This window comes from Garra rufa, chromosome 15 (genome assembly GCF_049309525.1).
Source record: "Garra rufa chromosome 15, GarRuf1.0, whole genome shotgun sequence".
NCBI classification, from domain to species: Eukaryota; Metazoa; Chordata; class Actinopteri; order Cypriniformes; family Cyprinidae; genus Garra; species Garra rufa.
The window spans coordinates 37,401,263-37,429,083 of NC_133375.1; the positions used below are offsets into that span (position 1 = coordinate 37,401,263).

General features: G+C 35.7%; 2 protein-coding genes across 2 annotated transcripts; both read left to right on the forward strand.

Annotated features, from left to right (window-relative positions):
* The first annotated feature begins 470 nt into the window (after positions 1-470).
* LOC141287748 (CXXC-type zinc finger protein 1-like) lies at positions 471-4,316 on the forward strand. The gene is made up of 8 exons (XM_073819881.1): positions 471-718; positions 803-1,010; positions 1,968-2,075; positions 2,203-2,252; positions 3,451-3,547; positions 3,636-3,788; positions 3,905-4,052; positions 4,169-4,316. The coding sequence occupies exons 1-7, from the start codon at positions 471-473 to the stop codon at positions 4,049-4,051; spliced, it is 1,011 nt and encodes a 336-aa protein (XP_073675982.1). The 3' UTR covers position 4,052; positions 4,169-4,316.
* A 7,115-nt stretch (positions 4,317-11,431) lies between these two features.
* LOC141287749 (uncharacterized) lies at positions 11,432-27,540 on the forward strand. Its single transcript, XM_073819882.1, has 13 exons — positions 11,432-11,655; positions 13,680-13,791; positions 14,222-14,733; positions 16,203-16,279; positions 16,386-16,426; positions 19,939-19,995; positions 20,155-20,193; positions 20,316-20,354; positions 21,466-21,651; positions 21,765-22,049; positions 22,497-22,577; positions 23,515-23,763; positions 26,927-27,540. Exons 1-13 carry the CDS (start codon positions 11,432-11,434, stop codon positions 27,392-27,394), a joined length of 2,370 nt encoding a protein of 789 aa, XP_073675983.1. The 3' UTR covers positions 27,395-27,540.
* The last annotated feature ends 281 nt before the right edge of the window (positions 27,541-27,821 follow it).

Consider the following 27,821-nt stretch of genomic DNA (forward strand, 5'->3'; position numbering starts at 1 on the left):
CAAGGGACTCATGAACAACTATCACTAAACAACAACAACAACAACAACAACAACAAAAAAAAAAAAACAGTTGTGTCTCTTTCAGGTAACAACACAGTATTAAGAATCAAGTGTATGTAAACATTTAAACGGTAATTTTTATAAATTGAACTATTATTTTCACTTTTCACTATATGTAAACATCTTTTATGTGAAGTATCTTATTTAGGTCAGTACTAAATAAAAAATAACATTCATTTTGCATGAGTTGTAAAGATAATTTAGTCCAGTAAGTGTTTAATATTACTAACAATATAAAAGTAATTCTTAACTTGAAGATAGATGTTTTTTACAATTACACTAAAAGGCCTTTTACTTGCTAAAAAAGTATGAACTATTAATCAGATTACAGAAGGTATGTAGTAGAATGTGTACAGCAAAGCTTCGATCATGTTAATAATTTAGAGGCTTTAAAAATCAGTGTATCAAATATGACTTTATATTTGTTCATTGTTCAAGTAAATAATTATGACTTTGTCTTCATTCATAAGAAAGAGGAGAATAAGTCTCGGAAGCACAAACCCAAACAGAAGCACCGCGACCGGGTGAGACACAACGAGCGGGCAGAGGTTCGGGACACCGGAGGAGCCAGACAGTGCCTCGGACCCGGATGCGTCGAAGCTGCACGCACCAACTCCAAATACTGCTCTGATGACTGCGGCATGAAGCTCGCTGCCAAGTAAACCTGCAAATACTTTACAGTTGTAGAGAATAGTATGTAGGAGATTAGACAGACTCTGATGTCTGTTTTTTGTCTTGCCAGTCGAATCTATGAAATCCTGCCCCAGCGTATCCAGCAGTGGCAGCAGAGCCCGTGTATCGCTGAAGAACAGGGCAAGAAACTTCTAGAGAGAATCCGTCGTGAGCAACAGTCAGCTCGCATGCGACTCACTGAAATGGAGAAACGGTTCCACGAGTTGGAGGGTATCATCGCTAAAGCCAAGCAGCAGGTTGTGCAACACGATGAAGAGGTGAGAGCATTCTGTTGCTTCAGAAACACTGTAAATACAGTAGTGGTCAAAATGAATAGAGGACTGGTATTTTAACCAGCCACAAAAATGGTTTTAAGACAGTTATTTCTATCTTTTGCTGTAGTGTGTCAGTAGGAAATATCAGTTTACATTTCCAAACATTCGTTTTGCCATTTAATTGTAGTAATCCAGTGAGATTTTTGTTTGCACAAGGAGTCTGACAACAGCCAGTGCTCCACACAGAGATGGGATCTAATAGTCATCCAGTCTGTCTGGAATGACATGAAGAAACAGAACCAACTGAGACAGACTAAAGAAGAACTGTGGCAATGTCTCCAATATGCTTAAAGAAACCTACCTGTAAATCTACCTGAAAAACTATGCACAAGTGCGCCTAGGGCAAAAGCTGCTTTAAACGCAAAGGATGGTCACAGCAAATGTTGATTTAATTTAGTTAATAGAATTTTATCGTTAATTAATTAGGACATTATTTTGACAGCATCCTCATTTTACAGCATTTTTACACAAGTGCCTAAAACTTACCAGTATTGTAGCTTTGCAGGTAGGTATCTTGAAGCATCTTGGAGACGTTGCCACAGTTCTTCTGGATTTAGTCTGTCTCAGTTTGTTCTGTTTCTCCTTGTGCAAACAAAAATCTCACTGGATTACTAAAATTAATGGCAAAATGAATGTTTGGGATTGTAAACTGATATTTCCTACTGACACACTACAGCAAAAGATAGAAATAACTGACTTAAAACCATTTTTAGCTGATGAAAAAGTTTCCTAATAATTTTGGCCACCACTGGGGAGTGGAGTTCGAGTATAATTGTTTAATCTTATATTTTAAATAAATAAAATGTAACTAAATGTAATTAAAAGCTGAATTTTCATTATTGTGTCACATTATCCTTCAGAACACATTAGTCCTGAACATTGCTTTTCTTTTCCCCAAAGGTGAATGAGGGCGATGACGACACAGATTTGCAAATCTTCTGTGTGTCCTGCAGTCACCCAGTTAACCCCAAGGTGGCGCTGCGTCACATGGAAAGGTGCTACGCCAAGGTGTGTTGTTTTTAAGGTGTCTGTTTATACAAATCATGATGTAAAGATCTTTAAACAGTGACCATTTGTTTTAGTGTTGTGTTTTTAAAATCATGTAATTCATATTTCGTCTTTTTCTTCTAACCAGTATGAGAGTCAGACATCTTTTGGCTCCATGTACCCCACTCGCATAGAGGGGTAAGTAAAAAAAAAAAAAAAAAATATATATATATATATATATATATATATATGTCACGATTTTCTCAGTTACTCGGATGGCGATTCTTGAATGTAAACGACAGCATGGATTATGCAGTTAACTACTGAATCTGTTGTTCTGCTAATTTACACTGTCTAAACCACAAAAAAAATGTGTGGAAGCTGCTAAATCCTATAGAGAAGGACTTAGTAAGCAGAAAAGGGTGCAATATTTTGACTAACTAAAGTTAATAGGTGGTAAAGATACATACAAGCAGTATTATATAAGATATTAGCCTAATATTTCACCTACCTGACTGGAAATAAGAACAAACATGAATGTTGTCAAGGTTCTTGCCCTGGAAAACCTGGTTCAGTTTCAACGCCATTTGTTCCTTAGACAGTTTTTTGCACGCTTCTCCTTGATTTGTTATAACTTTTGGCAATCTGTAGTACTCCAATTGTTTTCCCGGTCCGACAAATTAGTACAGGCCAAAACATGACAATAATTGACCAATTTTGCCAGCAATAATCAGAAAACTATGCACGCTTCATTCGGTTCAGTGGCATTGTTTATGTTCAGTGCCGCCAATTGATAATGCATTGTGAAAACACTTTATAGTATATGTATTTACATTTTCTTTGTGAAAGGAGTCTCTTCTGCTCACCAAGGCTGCATTTGTTTAATCAAAACTACAGTAAAAAAGTAATATTGTGAGATATTATAACATTAATTAAAATAATCATTTTCTATTTGGATATATTTTAAAATGTAATATATTTCTGTGATGCAAACCTGATTTTTTAGCATTTTTACTTCAGTCTTCATTCTCATATGCTGATTTGCTGCTCCAAAAATTTGGGGGGCAGCCGTGGCCTAATGGTTAGAGAGCCGGACTTGTAACCCAAAGGTTGAGGGTTCGAGTCTCAGGTCCTGCAGGGATTGTACGTGGGGGGAGTGAACGTACAGCACCCTCTCCACCCTCAATACCACGCCCGAGTTGAGTCCCTTGAGCAAGGCACCGAACCCCCAACTGCTCCCCGGGCACCGAAGCAAAGGCTGCCCACCGCTCTGAGTGTGTGTTCACTACATAAATGCAGAGCACAAATTCCTAGTATGGGTCATCGTCATCTCCTTTCCTTTCCTTCCTTTTCAAAAACATTTCTTATTATTATTGCTCTTTTTTTCTGTATATAGTGCTACACGGCTCTTCTGTGATGTTTACAATCCACAAAGCAAAACCTACTGTAAAAGACTGCAGGTTCTCTGTCCAGAACACTCCAGAGACCCAAAGGTACTTCATCATGTGCATTTTATACATAAACACTCAATCTGCATAGACATTAAGGACATTATTCATAATTGTGAATGCATGCATGCAGGTCCCTGCAGATGAGGTCTGCGGGTGTCCATTGGTTCGTGATGTATTTGAACCCACCGGAGAATACTGCAGGGTGTCCAAACGCAAGTGTAACAAACACTACTGCTGGGAGAAACTCCGAAGGGCCGAAGTGGACCTGGAACGAGTCAGAGTGGTCAGTGCTTGTGCCAAGAAATCATTATTTATTTGTTTAAAAATCAGACATTTCAAGACTGTTTTCACACAAGGTCACTCACTCACTCATTCCCATTATCTCTTCTCTTCTCCTAGTGGTACAAGTTGGATGAATTGTTTGAGCAGGAGCGCAATGTCAGAACAGCCATGACGAATCGCGCGGGTCTCATGGCCCTCATGCTGCACCAGACAATCCAGCACGACCCAATTACCACAGACCTGAGAACTAACAAGGAGAGATAAGGTTACTCTAGTTCCCTCTTATCATCTTTTCATCTTTTTATCCATTCCGTTTGCACATTATGTTCAACTGTGAAACAACTCTCTTGACAGTCTGAGGTTTTGTCTTTGATCTTACAGAGAAAACGAACCGTCGCTGCTGAAGTCACCTCACGTTTGTCTAGAGTCACAGTCTTAGTAGTTGTCTGTTGAAACTGTAATTCATGTACAACACTCATATGTTTCTGTATTGCATATGCTTTTGTGTAACCCCTGGCTTCACTCTTTGAATGGTGCTGTAACAACACTGAATGTTGTGGTTGAATTTTTAGATTTTTAAAAATCTTCTAACCATGTATTGTGCATTAAAAAAGTAAACTGAAGAAGGATTGAAATATTATGTTGCTGGTGAAATGTGTTATTTGTCTTTAGATTGCATTTGTTGTGCCTCTATTATGTTAACATTTTCGAGACTTCTTACAACCCAAATTTTGACCAAAGTTTAGATTTATATAAACTACCAGACGAAAGTTTTAATGTTTTTTTTAAATAAGTCTCTTGTGCTCACCAAGCCTGCATTTATTTGATCCAAAGTACAGCAAAAAACTGTAAAATTTTGAAATATTTTTACTATTTAAAATAAGTTTTCTATTTGAATATATTTTAAAATGTAATTTATTCCTGTGATTTCAAAGCTGAATTTTTATCATCATTACTCAAGTCACATCATTCTTCAGAAATCATTCTAATATTCTGATTTGCTGCTCAAAAACAAACATGCATTATTATTACCTTGAAAACGGCTTTGAATTTTTGAACTTTTAAACAACTTAAAGCACCCTTGCTAAATTAAAGTATTAATTAGTATAATTACTATAATTTCTTTCCCCCCAAAAAAGCTTTTGAATGGTATAGTGTACAATGTTACTTTTTTTTTTTTTTTTTTTTTCAGATACATGCTGAGCTTTGGATCTTTCTATTCATTAAATAATCCTGAAAAAATATACTCAGCTGTTTTAAATATTGAAAATAATAAAAATGTTTTTGGAACAGCAAATCAGCATATTAGAATGGTTTCTGAAGGATCGTGTGAAACTGAAGACTGCAGTAATGATGCTGAAAATTCAGGTTTGCATCACGGAAATTAAATATATTTTAAAATATATTCAAATAGCAGTTAATTTAAAAAATATTTCACAATATTACTGCTTTGGCTGTATTTTGGATCAAATAAATGCAGACTTAGTGAGCATAAGATAATTCTTTAAAAAACATTAACAATCTTACTGTTCAAAAACTTCACAGGGTTGCATTCTAAAATATATATTAAATATTAATTTTCTAAATTCAATATTACTTGATTATAATTGTGGTCCATTTAATATGTCAAAATTAGATGCTTTTGCTAATCGCTACTCAGTGACAAGGACTCTTCAAGGACGTCTCTGACTAGGATGGAGCGATTCTGAGGTAAGGCATTTCACGGTAAAATTAAAGTTCAGAAATGATTAAGAAGTGCCTCTTTCTTAATAATAAATCTCACTTTCTACAGCCTAATTATTCGTGACTGAAACTAGTAAGTTTATTTGTCCCCTGATCATTTTTAGCGTTTAAATCTGAGAAGTTAAAACGTTAAATCACATGTAATTAAAAAAATAAATAAACTCGGTTTTAGATTTTAAGTACGTCCAAACGTACTTAAATGCATTTTGTAAAGCACATTATTATTTTAAGCGCCAAATATTAAAGTATTTTCGTAAACTAATAATTCAGATATGCACATAATACATTTTAAATCTGTTGGTATTAATTTAGGATAAAGGACGATGGTACGTCACGTAGATAAAATGTTTTAATTTACTGTAGCGATGCGCGACTCTTTATATTGATTTCTATGTTTATTCGTATTCGCACACGCTTATCAAAAATACCTGCAGTTACTGTTTATCTACCTTTATTATTGGTTTACCCTAAAAGGGACTATTATTGCAGGGACTCTGAACGCTGAGCGACTGTTCTACCGCTAAATTTAATTGTTCGAAAGCTCAGTGAGGATCGACTTCCCACGATGCTTGTGTCAGCACATGCGCAGTAGATCACCGAAAGTATCGCTGATCGGAGAGAACGAGGCGCAGATGAACGGCTCGATCGACTGCGTGAGACGCGATGAGGTAAGAATATCTAAATGCTGCGAGTCTTCGGTGCGCTGTTTGTTTCTGTGCACGGCCAAAACGCGTGCTTATAACGCGCAGATAGCGTCATAATTTCGGGATATCGCTGTAGTGAAAGAATCGAAAGATCGGCGTGGTTCCGTGCAGCAGAAAGCGTTCGGAAAGTCGTTTGCGAGGCTGCATCGCTGAAAGCAATGGGGAGTGTGGAAGGGGAGGGTCAACAGGGAAGGGGGGGCTGCTGGAGCTCATTCAGCACAGCGAAATGGACGTTGTAGAGTCGTGCAAAATAAACTTATCGTGCCTTTAAAATCGGTCATAATTAATAAGAGACGTTGCCGGTGGGATACACTTGCAAAACGCGCTGTATTTTCTAGTAATGTTGTTGAACGTTATTATATCGGGCGTGTTTTTGATCGCACGTCGGGACAGCATTCCTCACTCCAGCGATCTGTAATGGAGGCTGGCGAAACTCGTGTCGATTTATTACGATGTGTTTATTTTGCTCACCGGTTATTTTTATCACGTAATCACAATGTTAAGAATTGCACAAACTATATAATAACTTTAAGTTTTGAGTTAAGTTATTTTGCGGTGAAAAAGTGCATCGCTCTATTTAGTGCCATTTCAGCGAATTGTTCACGCGCTTTTGCGCGATCCATCGCTACTAATGACCACGAGTCCGAACAAATCAACTTGCACTTAATGTGTCACGTAATTAAAAAAATACTAACGTCAATCAAAGCTTCACCGAAGTCAGTCAAACCACATTACAAGCATATTATATAATAACAATACCACAGCATTGTCAACTTTTAACATATTGCACAATGTAGAATATGTAACGTTCTTGGGACATTATAAAAAGCTTGTATATAAAAAAAAGTTAAAACGTGAACAATTATTTTGTCTCACGCTGCAGTTTTCATAACCACTACCAGAACAACAACACAGTACTCCCATCCTTAAATTACCATAAACACTGATCTGATGATCATATCAAAATGCAAATGTAACCTTACGTTTTTGCTTTTCATCACATTAAAAGGAAAACAGATTGTTGTTTAAAGTACCTTTTAGCTTTTTAACATTTACGTTTTTAACCATGATTTTGGACTGATTAGTGTTCATTGGTTTATTTGGGTACACAGTTCTGTATTTGTATAGCAACTAATTAGTCAAACTAATCTTGCAGACATTAGCGTCTTAAATACTGCATTTTCTGACTACATTGAATGGAGCTCATCTGTAAGAGTTTACAGTTTGGTCGTTATTTGTGAAACAAACTTTCTTTCTGTTCCACAGTTGCATACCTTTAGAAAGTTATTGTACATTTTATTCATATAGAAATGAAAAGGAATTGAAAGTTGTACCAAATTTTGCTCTAAGTTTGATTGCAACATATAATCATTACTGTTAATAGTGTATATCATCTGTTTGATTACACCATGAACTGATTTTACCATGCATCTCTGCCATATGTAAATCAGCTTGACATAGACACCATTAGTAAGCTACTAAATATATTGTAGAAACTTTAATTTTCTGTAAAGCTGCTTTGCAATGATTAGTATCGTTAAAAAGCGCTATACAAATGAGCTTGAATTGAACTGTACTTGTTACCTTTTGGCTAAATGAGACATTACAAAATTACTTTTATATTTTCTTCATAGTAGTTGTGTTGATAATGAGTTGCTGTATTTGTTATTTTTTGTCTATATGAGAAATCACAGAAAATTGCTAGTTCATTTCTTCTTACTAGTTAAAAAAGATGAGGAAAAAGTTGTGTGGTAATGAGCAACTGTATTTCTTTCTTTTTGGCTATAATGAGAGATTACTGAAAATTGCTAATTCATCATTTAAGATTATCATTAAAGTTGTGTTGATAATGAGGCTCTGTTGTATTTTGTTATTTTTTGGCTATATGCTATATGAGAGTTGACAGAAAATGACTAGTTTAGTATATTTTCTTCTTAGTAGAAAAAAGTTGTGCTGACGATGAGCTGCTGTATTTGTTACTTTTTGGCTAAATTAGAGATAAATTACTAAATTAGTCTAAATTATTAATTCAGTACCATTTCTTCTTAGTAGTTAGAAAAACTGAAGAAACTAAAGTTGTGTTGATAATGAGCCAATGACTGTGTTTGTTACTTTTGGCTATATGAGAGATGACGGAAAGTTACTAGTTTAGTACATTTCCTTCTTAGAAGTTAGAAAAGGTGAATAAACTAAAGTTGTGTTGATAATGAGCTGCTGTATTTGTTGCTTTCTGGCTAAATTAGAGTTGACAGAAAATTACTACTTAAGTATGTTTTCTTAGTAGTTGAAAGATGTGGAAACTATAGTTGAGTTGATATGTAAGAGCTGACTAAATTACTAGTTCAGTATCATTTCTTCTTAGTAGTTAAAAAAGATGATTAAACTAAAGTTGTGTTGATAAAGAGCCGCTATATTTATAATAGATAGATATAAGATGAGGAAACTAAATTTGTGTTCATAATGAATGACTGCAATTTTTACTTTTTGGCTATATGTGACCCTGGACCACAAAACCAGTCATAAGGTTACATTTTACAAAACTGAGATATATACATCATATGAAAGTTCAATAAATAAGCTTTCTATTGATGTATAGTTTGTTAGGATAGGACAATATTTGGCCGAGATACATCTATTTGAAAATCTGGAATCTGAGGGTGCAAAAAAATCAAAATACTGAGAAAATCACCTTTAAAGTTGTTCAAATTAAGTTCTTAACAATGCATATTACTAATCAAAAATTACATTTTGATAGGTTTACAGTAGGAATTTTACAAAAAAATCTTAATTTAACATGATCTTTACTTAATTTCCTAATGATTTTTGACATAAAAGAAAAATCAATAATTTTGACCCATACAATGTATTTTTGGCTATTGCTACAAATATACCCCAGCGACTTAAGACTGGTTTTGTGGTCCAGGGTCACATATGAGAAATAACTTGATTACTAATTCAGTATAATTTCTTCTTAGTAGTTAAAAGAAAATTTGCGTTGATAATGAGCCGCTAAATTTGTTACATTTTGGCTATATGAGAGATGACTGAAATTGCTACTTCAGGCCTTTTTTTCTTACTAGTCAAAAAAGATGAGGAAATGAATGACTGTAATTTTTATTTTTTGGCTATATGAGAAATAACTTAATTACTAATTCAGTATAATTTCTTCTTAGTAGTTAGAAAAGCTGAAGAAACTAAAGTTGTGTTGATAATGAGCCACTGTATTTGTTATTTCTGGCTATGTAAGAGCTGACTAAATTACTAGTTCAGTATAATTAATTTTTAGTAGTGAGAAAAGATGAAGAATGTAAAGTTGTTTTCTTACTGGGTAAAAAAGATGGGCTGCTGTATTTGTATATTTCAGGGCTGAATATTGCTAGTTTAGTAAAATTTCTTCTTAGTAGTTAGAAAAGCTAAAGAAACTAAAGTTGTGTTGATAATGAGCCACTGCATTTGTTATTTCTTGACTATGTGAGAGATGACTGACAATTGTTAGTATGTTTTCTTTTTACTAAAGATGAGGAAACTAAAGTTGTGTTGAAAATGAGTGACTGTATTTGTCATGTTTTGGCTGTGTAAGAGCTGACTAAATTACTAGTTCAGTATAATTTCAAAAAGAAACCAAAGTTGTGTTGATAATGAGTGACTTTGTTACTTTCTGGCTATATGAGAGATGACTAAGTTACTAATTCAGTATCATTTCTTTTTAGTAGTTAAAAGGTTTTGGCTATTTGAGAGAGGACTGAATATTGCTAATTTAGTATAATTTCTTCTTGGTAGTTAGAAAAGATAAAGAAACTAAAGTTGTGTTGATAATGAGCCGCTGTATTTGTTATTTTTTGGCTATGTGAGAGATGACTGAAAATTGATAGTTAAGTATGTTTTCTTACTAGTTACAAAAGATAAGGAAACTAAAGTTGTGTTGGTAATGAGCTGCTGTATTTCTTACTTTTTGGCTATTTGAGAAATGACAGAAAATTACCAGTTTAGTATACTTTCTTTGTAGTAGTTAGAAATGCTGAGGAAACTAAAGTTGTGTTGGTAATAAGCTGCTATATTTGTTACTTTTTGGCTATAATAAGAAATTACAGAAAATTGCTAATTCATCATTTGAGATTTTAATGTTACTGAACCGATTCAGTGAGTTTCTTGCTTGCTTGTTTAAGAAATCTTACTCAAGTCACATTTTTAACTACACAAATCCCTCTGTGACCTAGATTTGAGCTGAAATCCACGTCTAGGTTTAATTATTACTGAGATGTTGATTACATCAGTTTTGTCAGGTTTGTATTGTTTTCATAATTGTGAAAGTGCTTATTAACTTGATCAACCCATTCTCAAACAGCAGTTGTCTTAAACAGTTTGTCTTAATTACATACAATTAGGGTTTCAGGAAATGAAGTATTTCCATTAAACAAACTAAACAAACGCTGGCTGCTTGCTGCACTGTAGCGTATTTCTTTGCCATAGTAATTGCGCTGCATTGCAGATATCGAATGTTGTCAGCCCATTTGTATCGACCTCCCTGCCGTCGCTGCTGGGCTCGCTGCAATTCTGTCACCATGGCAACCGCTCGTTTCAGCCCCGTTCTATAAATATGCTCCTTCACGCTAGTCCAACGTGTTTCTGCTAGCTTGAGTCTTCAATAAAGGGGTTTATTTACATCGGTTGCGTTGCATTGGGAAAGACTTACTTAGAAGCTGTCGCTTAAATGTTTTATTAAAATAGCAGTATGCAGATCATGATACAAGTAAAAAAAGATACATGTAAAAAATAATATTTAATGCTAAGCTGTATGTGATTGGTTTACAATTCATGTGTATAGAAATTCAGTATGTCTTCGTAGAAAAATAACCACATGTTGGCAGAAATGTAAAAACAGGCTGTGCTGTATTAATTTTATTGCATCTATAATTTGGTAATTAGTTTATTTCTCCCCTCTAACATCTGTTTTTTCTTTACAGGTATAATATGATGATTCACAACCTGTAAAGACATGGATAAAAGATTGGATTTTTGACATTTGATGCAACCCAAGCTTCATGAGATGAAATCTATACTTCCGATTTCCATGAAATAAGTCATTTTTCCTTTTTAAAAATGTGAGCCGGCGGTTCAACATCTCAGCTCTTCCTGGCATGACTCAAAAGCATTGGTATCACAAGTCTACTAGTAATACAGAGACCTGGGTTCAGATATGACGGATGAGCTGAACAGAGCATCAGCTGAACCAGAGACGACGAAACCGGAAGAGACTGTGCCGGTTGGAGCAGACGTTGTTACTGTCATTGTGGATAATGCAGCGGGGAACAACATGCCTGGAAAGGTGACGGTCGAGTTGCCACCTGATTGGCTGAAGCCAATGGAGGACGATGAAGATGATGGTGGTGAAGGTGTCAAGAGGAAGACCATTGATGACGTGTATGTGCTTATACCTGATTTTTCTTTGCATCTAGTGGGAAGATTTAAAAGTTTGTGTCTAGCAATACTCAAACAATTCTCAAAACGTCAAAGCTTAGACATCAAATAATGGTGCATCAAATAAGGTAAACTCCTGTGTTGATGAATTATTATGAAAGGATTAGTTCACTTCCACAATACAAATTTCCTGATTATTTACTTTCTTTCTTTATTCGAAAAGATTTTTTTTTTTTTTTTTTGAGGAAAACATTCCAGGATTTTCTAGTGGACTTCAGTGGGAGCCAATGTGTTGAAGGTACAAATTGCAGTTTCAGTGCAGCTTCAAAGGGCTATACACAATCCCAGCTGAGGAATAAGGGCCTTGTCTAGTGAAAAAATGGGTCATTTTCTAAAAATAAAAAATGTATATACTTTTTAACCACAAGTGCTCGTCTTGTCCTAGCTCTGCGATGCAAATGCATGTTTTCACGCAATGCGTAATCACATTTGAAAAGTTACTCACTGTTAGTTCGGCAAAAAAACTCATCTTCAAAAAACTAGAACTTCAGAATCATCCAACATTGTTGTTTTACCTTTCTTTGTAAAGGGTGTTGGACTGTGTAAACACTGAGTCGGTACTTCCGCTGGGTCAGTATGTCGTATGCGTGATTACGTAATGCATGAGGTCGAGCTAGTGCAAGATGAGCATTTGTGGTTAAAAAGTATGTAAATTGTTTTTTTTTTTTTTTTAGAAAATGTTAGATCATTTCACTAGATAAGACCCTTATTCCTCGGCTGGGATCACGCCCTTTGAAGCTGCATTGAAACTGCAATTTGGACCTTCAACCTGTTAGCCACCATTAAAGTCCACAATATGGAGAAAAAAATCCTGGAATGTTTTCCTCAAAAACCTTAAAGGAGAAGTTCACTTCCAGAACAAAAAATAACAAATAATTTACTCACCCCCTTTGTCATCCAAGATGATTGTGTCTTTCTTTCTTCTGTCAATAAGAAATTGTTTTTTGAGGGAGCCAATGTGTTGAAGGTACAAATTGCATTTCAGTGCAGCTTCAAAGGGCTATACACGATCCCAGCTGAGGAATAAGGGCCTTGTCTAGTGAAAATTTTTTCAAAAAAAAAAATTGTATATACTTTTTAACCACAAGTGCACATCTTGCCCTAGCTCTGCGATGCAAATGCATGTTTTCACACATTGCGTAATCACGTTTGAAAAGTTAGTTTGGCGAAAAACTAGAACTTCAAAATCAGCAGCATTGAAACTGCAATTTGGACCTTTAAACCATTGGCCACCATTAAAGTCCACAATGTGAAGAAAATCCTGGAATGTTTTCCTTAAAGAAGAAAAAAAACCTTAAAGGAAAAGTTCACTTCCAGAACAAAAAATTACAAATAATTTACTCACCCCCTTTGTCATCCAAGATGATTGTGTCTTTCTTTCTTCAGTCGATAAGTAATTATGTTTCTTGAGGAAAAAAATCAGAAATTATCTTTATATAGTGGATTTCAATGGTGCCCCTTAGTTTGAACTTTAAAATGCAGTTTAAATGCTGCTTTAAATGGCTCTAAATGATCCCATCCTAGGAAGTAGGGTCTTATCTAGCAAAACAATGTCATTTTCTAAACAAATTGACTATTTAAATATTTTTTTTAGCCTCAAATGCTCATCTTGTTTAAGTCTGCTTTAGCTTATTTTTTTAGTTCAATACGGTCAATACAGTTAAACTCGGGAATTATTGGGAAATTTTTATTCTGGAAGTGAACTAATTCTTTAATAAATTAAAATTAAATATATTATTTAGTAAAATGCAACATTTAGAAACATGTTTATATGATTAAATATACAAATAATGAATCAATTGGGTCAGATTTTCTTGTTCGCATATGAAATGTATCGAATCATGCTATAGAATATGAGTAGCAACATTTCAGTTTATTTGATAATCTATGTCTTTAGACATTTATGTTACACCTGTTGATCAAGTTCAGTTGATAAACTGACTATCCTACTTTTTATGTTCTCACAGTCCGAAAGTAAAACGACGCAGAGGTCGGCCTCCCATTGCCAGAAATGTTAGACATGGACTTACTCGTGTAGATTTTAAGAGAGGATTGCATGCAGATCGCCCTAAAAATAAGGTTTGTGTGGCAATCTGTCTTGATTTGAAATTTGTTTGCATTGTTAGAGAGAATAATATGTGTGCACTATGGGTCAGAAGTTTGAAATAATAAAGATTTATTAATGTTTTTAAAAGAAATCTCTTATGCTCAGCAAGGTTGCGTTTATTTAATCAAAAATACAGTAAAAACAGTAATATTGTAAAACATTAATTCAATTAAAAAAAGTTTTGCTATTGCAATAAATGTTGAAATGTATTTGTTTCCTGTGATGCAAAGCTGAATTTTTAGCATCATTATGATCCTTCAGAATTCATTCTAATATGCTTTGATTTGCAATTCAATTATTAGGCCTATGCGTTTGTCCATTTATAGGATTTCATTTAGTGAATTTTATTTAATATAAAGTTAACACTTTCTTCTTGTCTGTGTGGTTGTTGGGCACATGTAGACTGTTCGTACTCTACAGGAAAAAACACATTCAAGTCTCCCATCCGAAACTGCCATTCCCGTCCCAGAACCAACCCGGACACCTGAGGTTTTACCCCGAACAACCCCGAGAATCATTCGCAAACCGACGTCGACATCCCAAAGACCCCGACCCATCCCCATCTCATCTGGAGGAGGCAGCAGTCTCTTCAAAACCCCCAACACCGAATTTCAAAGCCCGCCACGCCTCACAAGGGTCTCGCCGCTCAGCATTGACACATCCGTGACAAGGAATTTTGTTCACTCTCCAGTTTTAAAAGTGGGTAATGTTTCCGAACAGGCCATTTCCACTACCGGACCTGGAACAAATGGCACTGAGCCGCCCCTACGACTGTGGCTTTGTCCATCTCTGGAGCCCATTAGCCCTACAAAAACTCAGGATACGTTCTCAGATCAGACTGTAAGTTTACCAGATTTTTCGGAGACAACGCTTAATGGAAGAGTGACCCCAAAGGAAAGTTTTCCTCTGCTCAGGTGAACATCTAAATCATGTTATACTATCTAGGAAATATGTTAAAAGCTCTAGTTTTAACTAGGGTCTTCATGAATGCTATAACATCACATCCAGTTCAGGGTTTCTGCAGGCCTTAAAAGGACCAGGAAGACGTGTCAGTGAATCAATGTGAAAACAAAGTAACTTGCTTTACTTGTTTGAAAAAGTAACTCTCTCTTTAAATTTAAAAGGTAATGGATTACCTTTCTAGTTACTTGAGAAAAAAAAAGTAATCTGATTACATAACTTGCGTTACTTCAACACTGGTAATGAATATCCGTTTGAAGAAGTTTTTCAAACTAGATATTTACATTTAGAAAACTTAAGGTATTGTGTTCTCTTAAGATTACAGTTGAGGTCAAAAGTTTACACCCCCCTTTAAGAATCTGCAAAATGTTAATTATTTTACCAAAAATAAGAGGGATCATACAAAATGCATGTTTTTGTTTATTTACTGCTGGCCTAAATTAGATATTTCACATAAAAGATGTTTACATGTAGTAAATGAGAAAAATAATAGTTGAATTTATAAAAATGACCCTGTTCAAAAGTTTACGTACAATTGATTCTTAATACTGTGTTGTTAGCTGAATGATCTACAGCTGTTTATTTTTTTAATGATGGTAGTTGTTCATGAGTCCCTTGTTTGTCCTGAACAGTTAAACTGCCTGCTGTTCTTCAGAAAAATTCTTTGGTTTTTCAGCATTTTTGTGTATTTGAACCCTTTCCAACAATGACTATATGATTTTGAGATCCCTCTTTTCACACTGAGGACAACTGAGAGACTCATTTGCAACTATTATAGAAGGTTCAAACTCTCACTGAAACCATGCATGAAGAGCCAGGGGGTGAAAAGTTTTGAACAGAATGGAGACGTGTAAATTGTTCTTATTTTGCCTATTAATATATATATATTAGTACTGCACTACAGAAGACAGTTGCATGTTTCTCAGAAGACAAAATATGTTAAATTTACCCTGATCTTCAAAAATGGCTCTTAGTGCATTGTTTTTCCTTCTGAAGCATCAGTGAGTGTTTGAACCTTCTGTAATAGTTGCATGTGAGTCCCTCAGTTGTCTTCAATGTGAAAAGATGGACTTCAAAATCATACAGTCATTGTTGGAAAGGGTTCAAATAAATTGTGGGATCTGAAGGATTTCTCTGAAGAACAGCAGGCAGTTTAACTGTTCTGGACAAACAAGGGACTCATGAACAACTATCACTAAAACAAAGAAAAAAAACAGCTGTGGATCATTCAGGTAACAACATGATCCCTCTTATTTTGGTAAAATAATAAACATTTTGCAGATTCTGAAAGGGGGATGTAAACTTGAACGCAACTGTTAAATTGTGCGTCAAATTTCCTTAACTTGGTCTTAAATAAGTCTTAAATTCTTACATTTACCTTAAGAAAACCTGCAGGAACCATGAGTTGTTTGTCTTTCTCCAGTGCATGTGAAAGCTGTGGCTGCCCATTTTCTGCTCAGAAGATTGGAGACACGGTGTGCTACAGATGTAGGCCGAAACGTATGTGAATTTGTAATTACACCCTTCATTTCAGCAAACAGCAAAGGATAAGTATGATATATGTGTGGTTTGTGTTGTCTAATGTCTATAATTCTCATTTCTGCAGCAGAGAAGAAGCAGTCCCCTCCAAATATTGTGTTTAGGAAGGTATGTAACATTAGACAGTCATTGCAAAAGCTGTCAGACCTGCTTTTCTGCACTTTCTGTCACTGACTCTTGACACTCAGATAAATCTAAAAGTTAATTTAGCAGAAACGGTTTTGGATTAAAGGAATAGTTCATCCAAAAATTAAAAAATTCTGTCATTAATTACTCGCCCTCATGTCGTTCCTAACCTGTAAGACCATCATTCATCTTCGGAACACAAATTAAGATATTTTTGATGAAATCTGAGAGCTTTTTTGACCCTGCATAGACTGCAATGCAACTGACACATTCAAGGCCCAGAAAAGTAGTAAAGGCAATGTTAAAATAGTCCATGTGACATCAGTGGTTCAACCGTAATATAAAGCTACGAGAATACTTTTTTTGCGCAAAGAGAACAAAATTAGCAACTTTATTCAGCAGTTTCTTCTCTTCCGTGAAGATGATTGAAAGTCTTGCAGGTTCGGAGCAACATGAGGATGAGTAATTAATGTCATAAGTTTTCTTTTTGGGTGAACTATCCCTTTAGTCAAAGCTATATATGAATGTTGTGGTCCTGCTTCCTCTATTTTAAATATTTTTCCATCTCTGAATCTCACCTGCATGTCTAAAATGTATCTCATTTATATACTGACACTCTACTTTGATAGATGAGTCAGTTGAAAATATTTCTCAGCTTTTATTTATATTTGAACAAAAAGTGGCATGTCAAAAATTATTCATACCTTCTCAATAATCACTAGAAAAGCCTTTACTGGCTATTACAGCAACCAAACGCTTCCTATAATTGCTGACCAGCTTTTTGCATGTCTCCACTGGTATTTTTGCCCATTCATCTTTAGCGATGAGCTCCAACTCTTTCAGGTTGGAGGGTCTCCTTGCCATCACCCTGATCTTTAGCTCCCTCCACAGATTCTCAATTGGATTTAAGTCAGGACTCTGGCTGGGCCACTGCAAAATGTTAATGTTTTTGTCTGCTAACCAATTCTTCACCACTTTTGATGTGTGTTTTGGGTCGTTGATGCTGAAATGTCCACTGGTGCCCAAGGCCAAGTTTCTCTGCAGACTGCCTGATGTTGTTGTTGTTGAGAATTTTGATGTATTGTTCTTTTCATGGTGCCGTTTACTGTGATTAGGTTCCCTGGTCCACCGGCTGAAAAACATGCCCAAAACATTAGGTTCCCAGCATCATGTTTGACAGTGGGGATGGTGTTCTTAGGGTTGAAGGCTTCTCCTTTTTTCACGCCAAATGTAGGCTACATCATTTTGGCCAAACAATTAAATTTTTCCTTCATCTGACCATAAAACAAGACCAGAAGTCTTCTTTGTCCAGATGAGCATTTGCAAAGGCCAAGCAGGCTTTTGTGTGCCTTATCTGGAGAAGTGGTGTCCTCCTTGGTCTGTGTCCGTCGAACCCAGTGGTGTGCAGTGTCTTTTGGACTGTCTGCCTAGAGATGTTGCTACCAGCAGAGCCCAGATTCATCAGGATGGCCTTGGTGGTGATCCTTGGATTCTTTTTTTTTTCTCTTTCACTATCCTCCTGGCCAGCACAGGTGTCACTTTTGACTTCCAACCACATCCTCTTCACAGTGCAGAAAGTCTTGTATTTTTTAATAATACTTTGCACTGGAACTTTTAGAGAACATTTAGATATGGTCTTTTCTGACTTGTGAGCAGCCACAATGCGCAGCCGCAGGTCCTCAGTGAGCTCCTTTGTCTTAGCCATGACTGTCCACAAACCAATAGCAGAGAGCTTCTGTTTTTCACCTGTTGAGTTGATTAAAACAGCTGTTCCCAATGAATCAGGGTAATTAGGATGCTTTAGAACAGCTTGGACTATTAGGAATGGTATAGAACTTTGGATTTTCCCATAGACTGTGACAGTTTGCAAAGGGTATGGATAATTTTGGACATGCCACTTTTGTTCAAATGTAAATAAAATCTGAGAAATATATTTTCCACAATGATGCCTCGTCGTCTTATGTTTTGGGAGAAGCCTGTGTCATTTCCGGTAAAAAGTCAGAATTATATATATATATATATATATTAGGGCCGGGACTTTAACGCGTTAATTTAGATTAATTAATTACACAAAAATAACGCGTTAAATTTTTTTAACGCATTTTAATCGCAATACGTTTTGCACCGCGGAACGTTTCTCACTAGATGAGATTCGGCGGACCGATTGTACTGGAGCACAAACTAGCGTTCAGACAAGCCAAAGACGTCCGTCCTAAATAGTATTGTATGTCCCAAATCGTAGTATGTTTAAAAAGTATTCCAAAGATTCCCGGATGGTCTACTACTTAACGATCAATGCACACTCTTAACTGCTTATATTGCCCGCAACACACTGCGCCGTGAACGAGGATTCGATTAGAACTACAAACACGCATAAAAAGTGTTAAAAAACTACAAACATGGAGGATATACGCGACCAACGGACAGGTAGAGAAAGGGGTTTGAGTGATAAATAATCAGTGTGTAACCTGATAAAAACTATTTTTTAAATGTTATCCGCGTTATATTCCATGTGCAGCAACATTTATAATGATAGGTTTGGTCATTAAAGTTTAAATGCATAATTAAGCAAACACAAGAGCAGAGTTCTCGGAATGAAAGACTCGTTAAAGAACGTGCCTCTTGCTACACTTTCAATGGCAATATTGTACTGGTCTGTTGGACTTGGTTGAACAAAAATAAACAATATTTTGTTGCTTAAGCTTATGTATTCAGTCATTATTCAATGGTATACTAAAAATCCATGTAAAAATCTTAATTCTCACTGTTCTCAGGTCAAATATTTACATGCGATTAAAATGCGATTAATTTCGATTAATTAATTACAAAGCCTCTAATTAATTCGATTAAAATTTTTAATCGAGTCCCGGCCCTAATATATATATATATATATACAGAGAGAGAAAATTAAGTGGTGCATATTTAGTTATGAATATTGTAATAATCTCTGATGAATTTCAAAGTGGAAAGTCACTATTTTCAAAACTAGAGGCAGGTTATATTTTGAGTCATGCTTTTTCCTGTGTTTCAGTGCTTTATTTTATTGGTTTATTAATAAATTGTGCTTTTCTAGAATCATTCATGGCTTTTATTACTTATCTGTGCTATGGTGTTGTTGATATTGGGAAGTGGAAGTGAAGCAGTATTGCTTAGTCTGTGTTCATGTTAGTTTTATAAGAGGTACTTTGGCGATACTTTTGCGTCTTAATATCTGAACAAACACAACCTAGTTTCCCTTTTGTTCTGTTCACAATCTATGAGCCAAACAGTTGTTTGCTCACCATAAGTAGCTAAACAGAGTCCAGGTTATTCTTAATTTCTCTGATTGTGTTCTTTACTTTATCCCTTTATTTATTTGATCATTCTTTTGTAGTAATTTATTTTCTTTTTTATTTCTGATTCTGTTGCATATAACTCCTTTTATGTTTATTATATTTCCTTTGCTTCATTTTTATTATGCTTTTGCATGCATTTTTATTCTTCTTCTTTTCAAGGTTGGGCAGGATCAGTGGGAGGTTGGGAAAACAAAACATCCAAGAAAACAAATTCTGGTAATAATAATCACATAACATCATATAGGCACATTCATGACAATTTTTGGGCTGAAACATGAAACTGCAGCACACACAAAAGCATTGCCAAAGATCATCAAATAATCCATCAGTAGCTGTGCTACCACACACATAACCACAATGTCACTCTGTCTTCAGCAGAAACAACATCCCAAATTTAAGAAAATTGTAAAAGAGGTGAGTGTACATGCTTTATGTAGCTTCTTTTCTCAGCTAATGCATACTGCAAGCCTTTAGACCGGCAGATTCATTCCGTGCTTAAAATACTAATCCAGGATTTTATTGTATTTGTTATGTAGGATTTTGTTCCTGATGGTGATGACGATGAGGATGACTGGGTGAGTGAGTTTTTTTGTCTATAATGATGCTAATGTTGATGGCATGCGATGTGATTAACCCTATAAAGCTTTCTCAATTATATTTGACACATAAAAAGGCCTCTAAATTATCAACATAATTTAAACTTTGCTGAAAAACCTCTTGTTGAAAATCCTGCCTTCTGTCGTTTGATAGATTATACTTTTTTAGCAAGGCCTTTTAGTATGATAATGATATGTCTATTTGCTGTAAATGTTTACAGATTTTTATGAGCTAGGTGTAAGAATAATTTCAGATTGTTAGTAATAAAACTTACTATAAAGTCTTACTTTGACGTATCTAAAGCTGGACCACAAAACCAGTCATAAGGGTACATTTTTTAAAATCTTTTGAAAAGAAGTAATAAATAAGCTTCCCATTGATGTATGGTTTGTTAGGATAGGACAATATTTGGCCGAGATGCAACTATTTGAAAATCTGGAATCTGAGGGTGCAACAAAAATCAAAGTATTGAGAAAATCGCCTTTAAAGTTGTCCAAATGAAGTTCTTAGCAATGCCTATTACTAATCAAAAATTAAATTTTACTATATTTACGGTAGGAAATTTACAAAGTATCTTCCTGGAACATGATCTTCACTTAATATTGTAATAATTTTTGCCTATTTATTACAAGTATACTAATTCTTACGACTGGTTTTGTAGTTCAGGGTCACATATTATTGGAAGATATAGAGTGACAGCCTTTTATGTAAGTAGTCTGCTATACTGTTATAAAATCTCATTGATAAATTGATCATTGATCATTCTGGCCATATTAATATCAGCAATTGCTCACTGAGCTCTATATTCCCCTATATCCAATATATAGGCTATTAAAGCCTAATGTGTCATATAAATTGATAATTTAATTCTTTAGACAATTTTTTTATGTCAAAATTTGCATAGTTAAAACATTATGAATTGGACAGGGAAAGTTCTTTTCCTGGTTATTGCTGAACTCATGAAACACTTAAAAGCTTTAGTTATGTTTTTACTGCATGTCAAAAAGATCAGCTCACATATGACATAATCTTCAGACCTTTAATTATTTAACAGAAAAATACAATTTCTCTGTCAACTCTTGATTTCAGAATTCAAAGAAGCGCAATCGCAGGATGTGCCGACAATGTGTTGCTTGTCTTCGTGAAGATGACTGTGGCAAATGTGATTTCTGCATGGACAAGCCCAAGTTTGGTGGCAGTAACAAGAAAAGGCAGAAATGTCGCTTAAGGCAGTGCAAGTTTCAGTCCAAGCTTCTTCATGGTCAAAGAACAAATGTATGTATTTGTCAGATTAACATCTAATGGCATCAATCAAGAGTAAGATTATCACCTGACCATATGCCACATACACATTTGCAAGATGTTTCTTGTCTTATCGTATCATGCAGGGAATGCTAAATCAATCTCTTCCACGAAGAAGGAGAAATGTGAAGCCCAAGCTCAAGAGGCGTGGGAGACCACCGAGAAAACGGAAATTCAGAGACAACCCCTGGGAGGATGATGAGGAAGTGTCTGATAAGGATGCTGATGATGATGAAGACGACTTGGGGCATTATAAAATGAATGGCAAGACAGGAGGAAAAAGCAAATGGAATTACAGTTTTAAGGAAGATGATGAAGACATGTTCGTAGAGGCTGTGATCGAGGATGACGAACCGTCCAACGGAGAGGAGGTTCTGATTTCTAAATATTGCACAGCTAGTCACTAAAACTAGATTTATGCTGCTTTCATGCCAAAATGGAATTACACGAATTACATGCTCGCAGCTTTAGAGCTTCTATTAGTTTCTGTGGGACAGCCATTATAGAAAAAAGCGCTGAAGCTGCTGCCATTTTGGTTTTATGGCATCAGAATAGTCAAGTGAGAGACATCAGACCTGCCATTAATTTCTGAACTTGTTTCATATTCGTGGATATGGGATTAACAATTACGTTAATGGTTTTTATGAGTCAGAATTTTGTCAGTAATTATGGTCATTTTGATTTTAAGAGATTAGACTGTAAGTAATTGCAACAGAAAGTCACCATCAACCATGTAATTTATTAGGTTATTAAATATTTGACTAATTATATTCAATGTTATATTATCTTGCTAAATGTTTTGTTAACTGTTTTTATAGGATCCTGATATTTTGGGCAGTGAGGGGTCAGTGATGGTGTCTAATGAGATGTACGCAAACACCTCTGGACTTGGTGCTCAGGTAAGATTTTCCAGCCTTGGTTAAGTAATAAGTTTCCTAATTCATAGGCATTAAAAAAAGACGTATAAACCGTCAAATGAACAAGTTAGCTCTAAGATTAATAACAACACTTACGTAAAAATAATAAAAAAGGCAAGACACTGCGGTTGAATAGGGTAAAAAATGTACTAATAGTTATCACCTTACTCAGATGATTGATTACATTTGTTAAATGCAAAAAATGTTTTGTATAACAAGTTTTTTAAAATGTTACATTTTAATATGATATGCAAATAAGGAATTGTATAATGAATGTATGTGCTAATTTGCATATATTTCTAGTACAAAAATCTAAACACTGGATGAAGTCAGTTTCATAATTCTTGTTTGCGTCAAATGTTTTTACTGAAGGAATTTTGGGTATCTCATTTTGTCACTCCATAATTCAGAAAATAATTAGAACAGGCAGAAAATGATAGATTTTTTTTATTTATTTTTTTATAAAATGATGTATAAAATCAGGCAAATTGTATGTGAACAAATCCCTCTGTAAAAACCTTTAGGATATATTTAGGAATAAAAATGTAAAGTTTGGTGTGTGTAAGTGCAACTCAAGTGGAGATTTATGTTTCAGTCTAGGTAAAAAACTCAATTTGAGAAAATGGCCTTTAAAAATATGTAATGTACTTGAAATCTATTGACACAAATAGATAAAGTGCTATAAAAGAAACACACATCAGTGTCTTTTGGGTGTTTTCTTTCCACTTAACACTTTATGAAAAACCAAAAAGCCCAAAATCTCAAACTTGAAAAAACTGTTTTTGCCTGCAGTGTCTCCCCTTAAAGGTCTTCTTATCATTTTATGCTTTTGGGAGATGCTTTTTTTTTTTAAGCAACATTCATTGCATACATTGCATATTTGTATTGGTGGCCATTGAAAGTTGATATTTGTCCACAGGGATTATACTACAACATGTCGGGCGTGCCGGCGGTGCCTCATATGCTTGGATCAGTACCTCTGTGTAACAGCAATCCGGTGCCGATGGGTGAGGTCATGAGCGCTCTGCCGATGGGGGACGATATGACTCAGAACGGTTTTCTTCAGATTGAGATGGTGAGAGTGGGATCACCACTGTCACATTACACAGAAGAACCTCAGATCGCAGAACAACACATGCCAGAACCTCACCAGGAGCCCACACCTGTGGTGAGTCTGTCTTCACTGCTACCACTAAAAGTTGAAAGAGGTCTCTTCTGCTCACCAAGGCTGTATTTATTTGATCAAAAATAAAGTAAAAACAGTAATATTGTGAAATGTTATTACAATTAAAAAAAGCTCTTTTATATTTGAATATAATTGAAAATTAAATTTTATTTCAAAGCCGAATTTTCAGCATTACTCCAGTCAGTGTCACAAGATTCTTCAGAAATCATTCGTTGTTGATTTGGTCAGCAAAAACATTTCCTGTCATTATCAATGTTGAACTGCTTCATATTTTTTGGAAACTATGATACAATTTTTAGTCTTTGAATAGAAAGAAATAGAAATCCTTTACTGTCACTTTTAATCAGTTTCACGCATACGTGCTGAACAAAAGTATAATTACTTTAATTCTCATGATTTTAATTAATTTATTAATTTTATACATTTATTTCATTTGAATTAAATTTTGTTACTGTAATTACTTGAAATCTTACTAACTTTTTTAACAGTATATAGTATATATACAGTTGTGGCCAAAAGTTTTGAGAATTACATAAATATTGGAAATTGGAAAAGTTGCGGCTTAAGTTTTTATAATAGCAATTTGCATATACTCCAGAATGTTATGAAGAGTGATCAGATGAATTGCATAGTCCTTCTTTGCCATGAAAATTAACTTAATCCCGAAAAAAACTTTCCACTGCATTAAGAAGGCTTCAGGGCGTCCAAGAAAGTCCAGCAAGCGCCAGGATCGTCTCCTAAAGAGGATTCGGCTGCTGGATCGGAGTGCCACCAGTGCAGAGCTTGCTCAGGAATGGCAGCAGGCAGGTGTGAGCGCATCTGCACGCACAGTGAGGCCAAGACTTTTGGAAGATGGCCTGGTGTCAAGAAGGGCAGCAAAGAAGCCACTTCTCTCCAAAAAAAACATCAGGGACAGATTGATCTTCTGCAAAAAGTATGGCGAATGGACTGCTGAGGACTGGGGCAAAGTCATATTCTCCGATGAAGCCTCTTTCCGATTGTTTGGGGCATCTGGAAAAAGGCTTGTCCGGAGAAGAAAAGGTGAGCGCTACCATCAGTCCTGTGTCATGCCAACAGTAAAGCATCCTGAGACCATTCATGTGTGGGGTTGCTTCTCATCCAAGGGAGTGGGCTCACTCACAATTTTGGCCAAAAACACAGCCATGAATAAAGAATGGTACCAAAACACCCTCCAACAGCAACTTCTTCCAACAATCCAACAACAGTTTGGTGAAGAACAATGCATTTTCCAGCACGATGGAGCACCGTGCCATAAGGCAAAAGTGATAACTAAGTGGCTCGGGGACCAAAACGTTGACATTTTGGGTCCATGGCCTGGAAACTCCCCAGATCTTAAAACTTGTGGTCAATCCTCAAGAGGCGGGTGGACAAACAAAACCCCACTAATTCTGACAATCTCCAAGAAGTGATTATGAAAGAATGGGTTGCTATCAGTCAGGATTTGGTCCAGAAGTTGATTGAGAGCATGCCCAGTCGAATTGCAGAGGTCCTGAAAAAGAAGGGCCAACACTGCAAATACTGACTCTTTGCACAAATGTCATGTAATTGTCGATAAAAGCCTTTGAAACGTATGAAATGCTTGTAATTATATTTCAGTACATCACAGAAACAACTGAAACAAAGATCTAAAAGCAGTTTAGCAGCAAACTTTGTGAAAACTAATATTTGTGTCATTCTCAAAACTTTTGGCCACGACTGTATACAGTAGTCAACATTTGAAGTGAACATTTATTATTTAATTTATATACATTTTATTTAATATTTTTCTTTCTTTTGCATGCACAGGCTTATTTTCAGACAAACTTGAACATCATTATAGACCTTTTTCCTGGGTAAACGATGAGCGCCGCCATTACGAATTCTAACATCAGATTGAATGCTTTTCTGTTCTGGTCTCCATAGGAACCCTTTCAAATAGCGTCCATCTGTTTTTAATGTAGCTAATGTTCGCACCTTTGTGTCATTTACACGCTCACTAAAGTGAAGCAATGACAAATGACGGTCATTGTGATTTAAAACATTTTAATAGGTTTAACATTAGATTATTAGCTCGGAATATACGCTCATTTGACTAGAAACAATGGAGACCGGAAATGCAAAGCATTCTTTAAGTTAAGAGTTGGACTGGCTTCCGTGTTCAGGAAAAATGTCTGTATTATCATTTATTAAAAGGACTAAGCATTTTTGTCACTGTGATTGTAAAGTGTTAGTGGATCATGTTCATAGTTATCAATGTTCAATATCAATGTTCATAATTGTATTCTGAAACCTTTGTAAACATGAGGAAAACAAATCTCATACGTTCACTAAAAAAAAAAATCACCAAAACACAAAGAATGACTAAAAAAGTAAAGTTAATTCATATTTTGCTACCTAATGCCACTTGGTTTGATATTTTGTTACTGTATACAGTGAAATTCAGACATTTAGTAATTAAGTAAGTCATCCGTTGTATACTTAAAAATAAATCCTTATTTTAAACCATTCAAGATGAAATGAATATGATGATTTTAAGGGGATGGTTCACCCAAAAATTTAAATTCTGTCATTAATTGGTCACTCTCATGTCAATTCAAACCCATAAGACCTTGGATCATCTTCGGAAAACAAATTAAGATATATTTCAAATTAAATCCGAGAGCGTTCTGACCCTCCACAGACAAAAAAAAAAAAAAAAATCTGACATGTTCAAGGCCCAGAAAGGTAATAAGGACATCAATAAAATAGTCCATGTGACATCATTTATTTTATGAAACTCTGAGAATATTTTTTGTGCGCAAAGAAAACAAAAATAATTATTTTTGTTTCTTTGTGCACAAAAAGTATTCTCACAGCTTCCTAAAATGACTGTTGAACCACTGATGTCACATGGACTATTTTAACAATGTCCTTACTACCTTTCTGGGCCTTGAACGTGGTAGTGCCGTGCTGTCTGCGCAGGCTCAGAAAGCTCTCAGATTTCATCATAAATATCTTAATTTGTGTTCCGAAGATGAACAAAGGTCTTACAGATTTTGATCAACATGAGGGTGAGTAAGTAATGACTGAAGGTGAGTACCTAATGATTTCTGTAGCTACTAACTATGTCAGATCATGCAAATATCATCTGAATTTGCTTTTGTAGATCACTCAGATCTTCAGTCTGGCGGGAGGAGAGAGCGACTGCGACCGAGACCAAGGCCTGATGGAGCTGTTCACTTCCCTAGGCCAGACGGTGCTGCCCGCTCACTGGGTGGCCGTCATGGCCAAAGGCCCGGTCCTCCAGCTCCTGCAGTGTTCCAAAATCTCCACCATGGCCGACACAGTGGTCCAGATCGAGAAGGGCTTCTTTTACCAGGTCAGCGTTCAGAACCAGCCTCTCCTACTTATGCACGCCATCTACTCGCGCCACCCCACCTGCCTCGAGACAGTCGATGATGTGGTGTCACTCTTGCTGGACTTGGAGGGGCTGGGCGTGTGTCAGGGCTACCAGAACTTCAACATGGGTTCCCCATGGGAGCCCAGAATGAGCGTGCGAGCGGCTCTGTGCGATTTGCTCATTCCCAAGGATGAGGAACAGTGTTCAAAATGCACACAGCCTGTGGAGGGTTAAGCAACCGTGCAAGAATTTACTGTACATCTAAAAGTAGTTCAAGGGAATCTTCCACCAGTTTTTAAGCTTCTAGTGCAGTCAAAGCTGTTTCCGACCTCACGATGAATTGACATCTAAAACGGTGCTTCTTATTTTGTTTTTTTAGAATTAAGTTAGTGAGACAACCTTCAAAAAAGGTCTTGCAAAACTACCGAAATCCCTTCTATTCGTTGCTCTCCAGTCGGGATTAGGACATAAACACATTCAGTTCTCATTTAAACTACCTCTTTATTATTTTTTGGACCAATTTTAACCTTAAACCTCCCAGGTGCCCTTATTGATTCAGATGTTTGGCGAATACGTTTATTGTAGTACACTGAAAAGCATGTAAGCTTGTTTCCGCCATAGAATAAAAAAAAATACAAAAGATAATTGTGACTTTTTATCT

Bases quoted from the DNA above. Each gene is read 5' to 3' on its own strand.
- LOC141287749 (XM_073819882.1), top strand. From the start codon at position 11,432: ATGACGGATGAGCTGAACAGAGCATCAGCTGAACCAGAGACGACGAAA. The intron at 19,996-20,154 runs GTAATAATAATC...CTCTGTCTTCAG, and splicing joins ATCCAAGAAAACAAATTCTG to CAGAAACAACATCCCAAATT. The intron at 22,578-23,514 runs GTAAGATTTTCC...ATTTGTCCACAG, and splicing joins CCTCTGGACTTGGTGCTCAG to GGATTATACTACAACATGTC.
- LOC141287748 (XM_073819881.1), top strand. From the start codon at position 471: ATGACTTTATATTTGTTCATTGTTCAAGTAAATAATTATGACTTTGTC. The intron at 3,548-3,635 runs GTACTTCATCAT...GCATGCATGCAG, and splicing joins AACACTCCAGAGACCCAAAG to GTCCCTGCAGATGAGGTCTG. The intron at 3,789-3,904 runs GTCAGTGCTTGT...CTCTTCTCCTAG, and splicing joins ACCTGGAACGAGTCAGAGTG to TGGTACAAGTTGGATGAATT.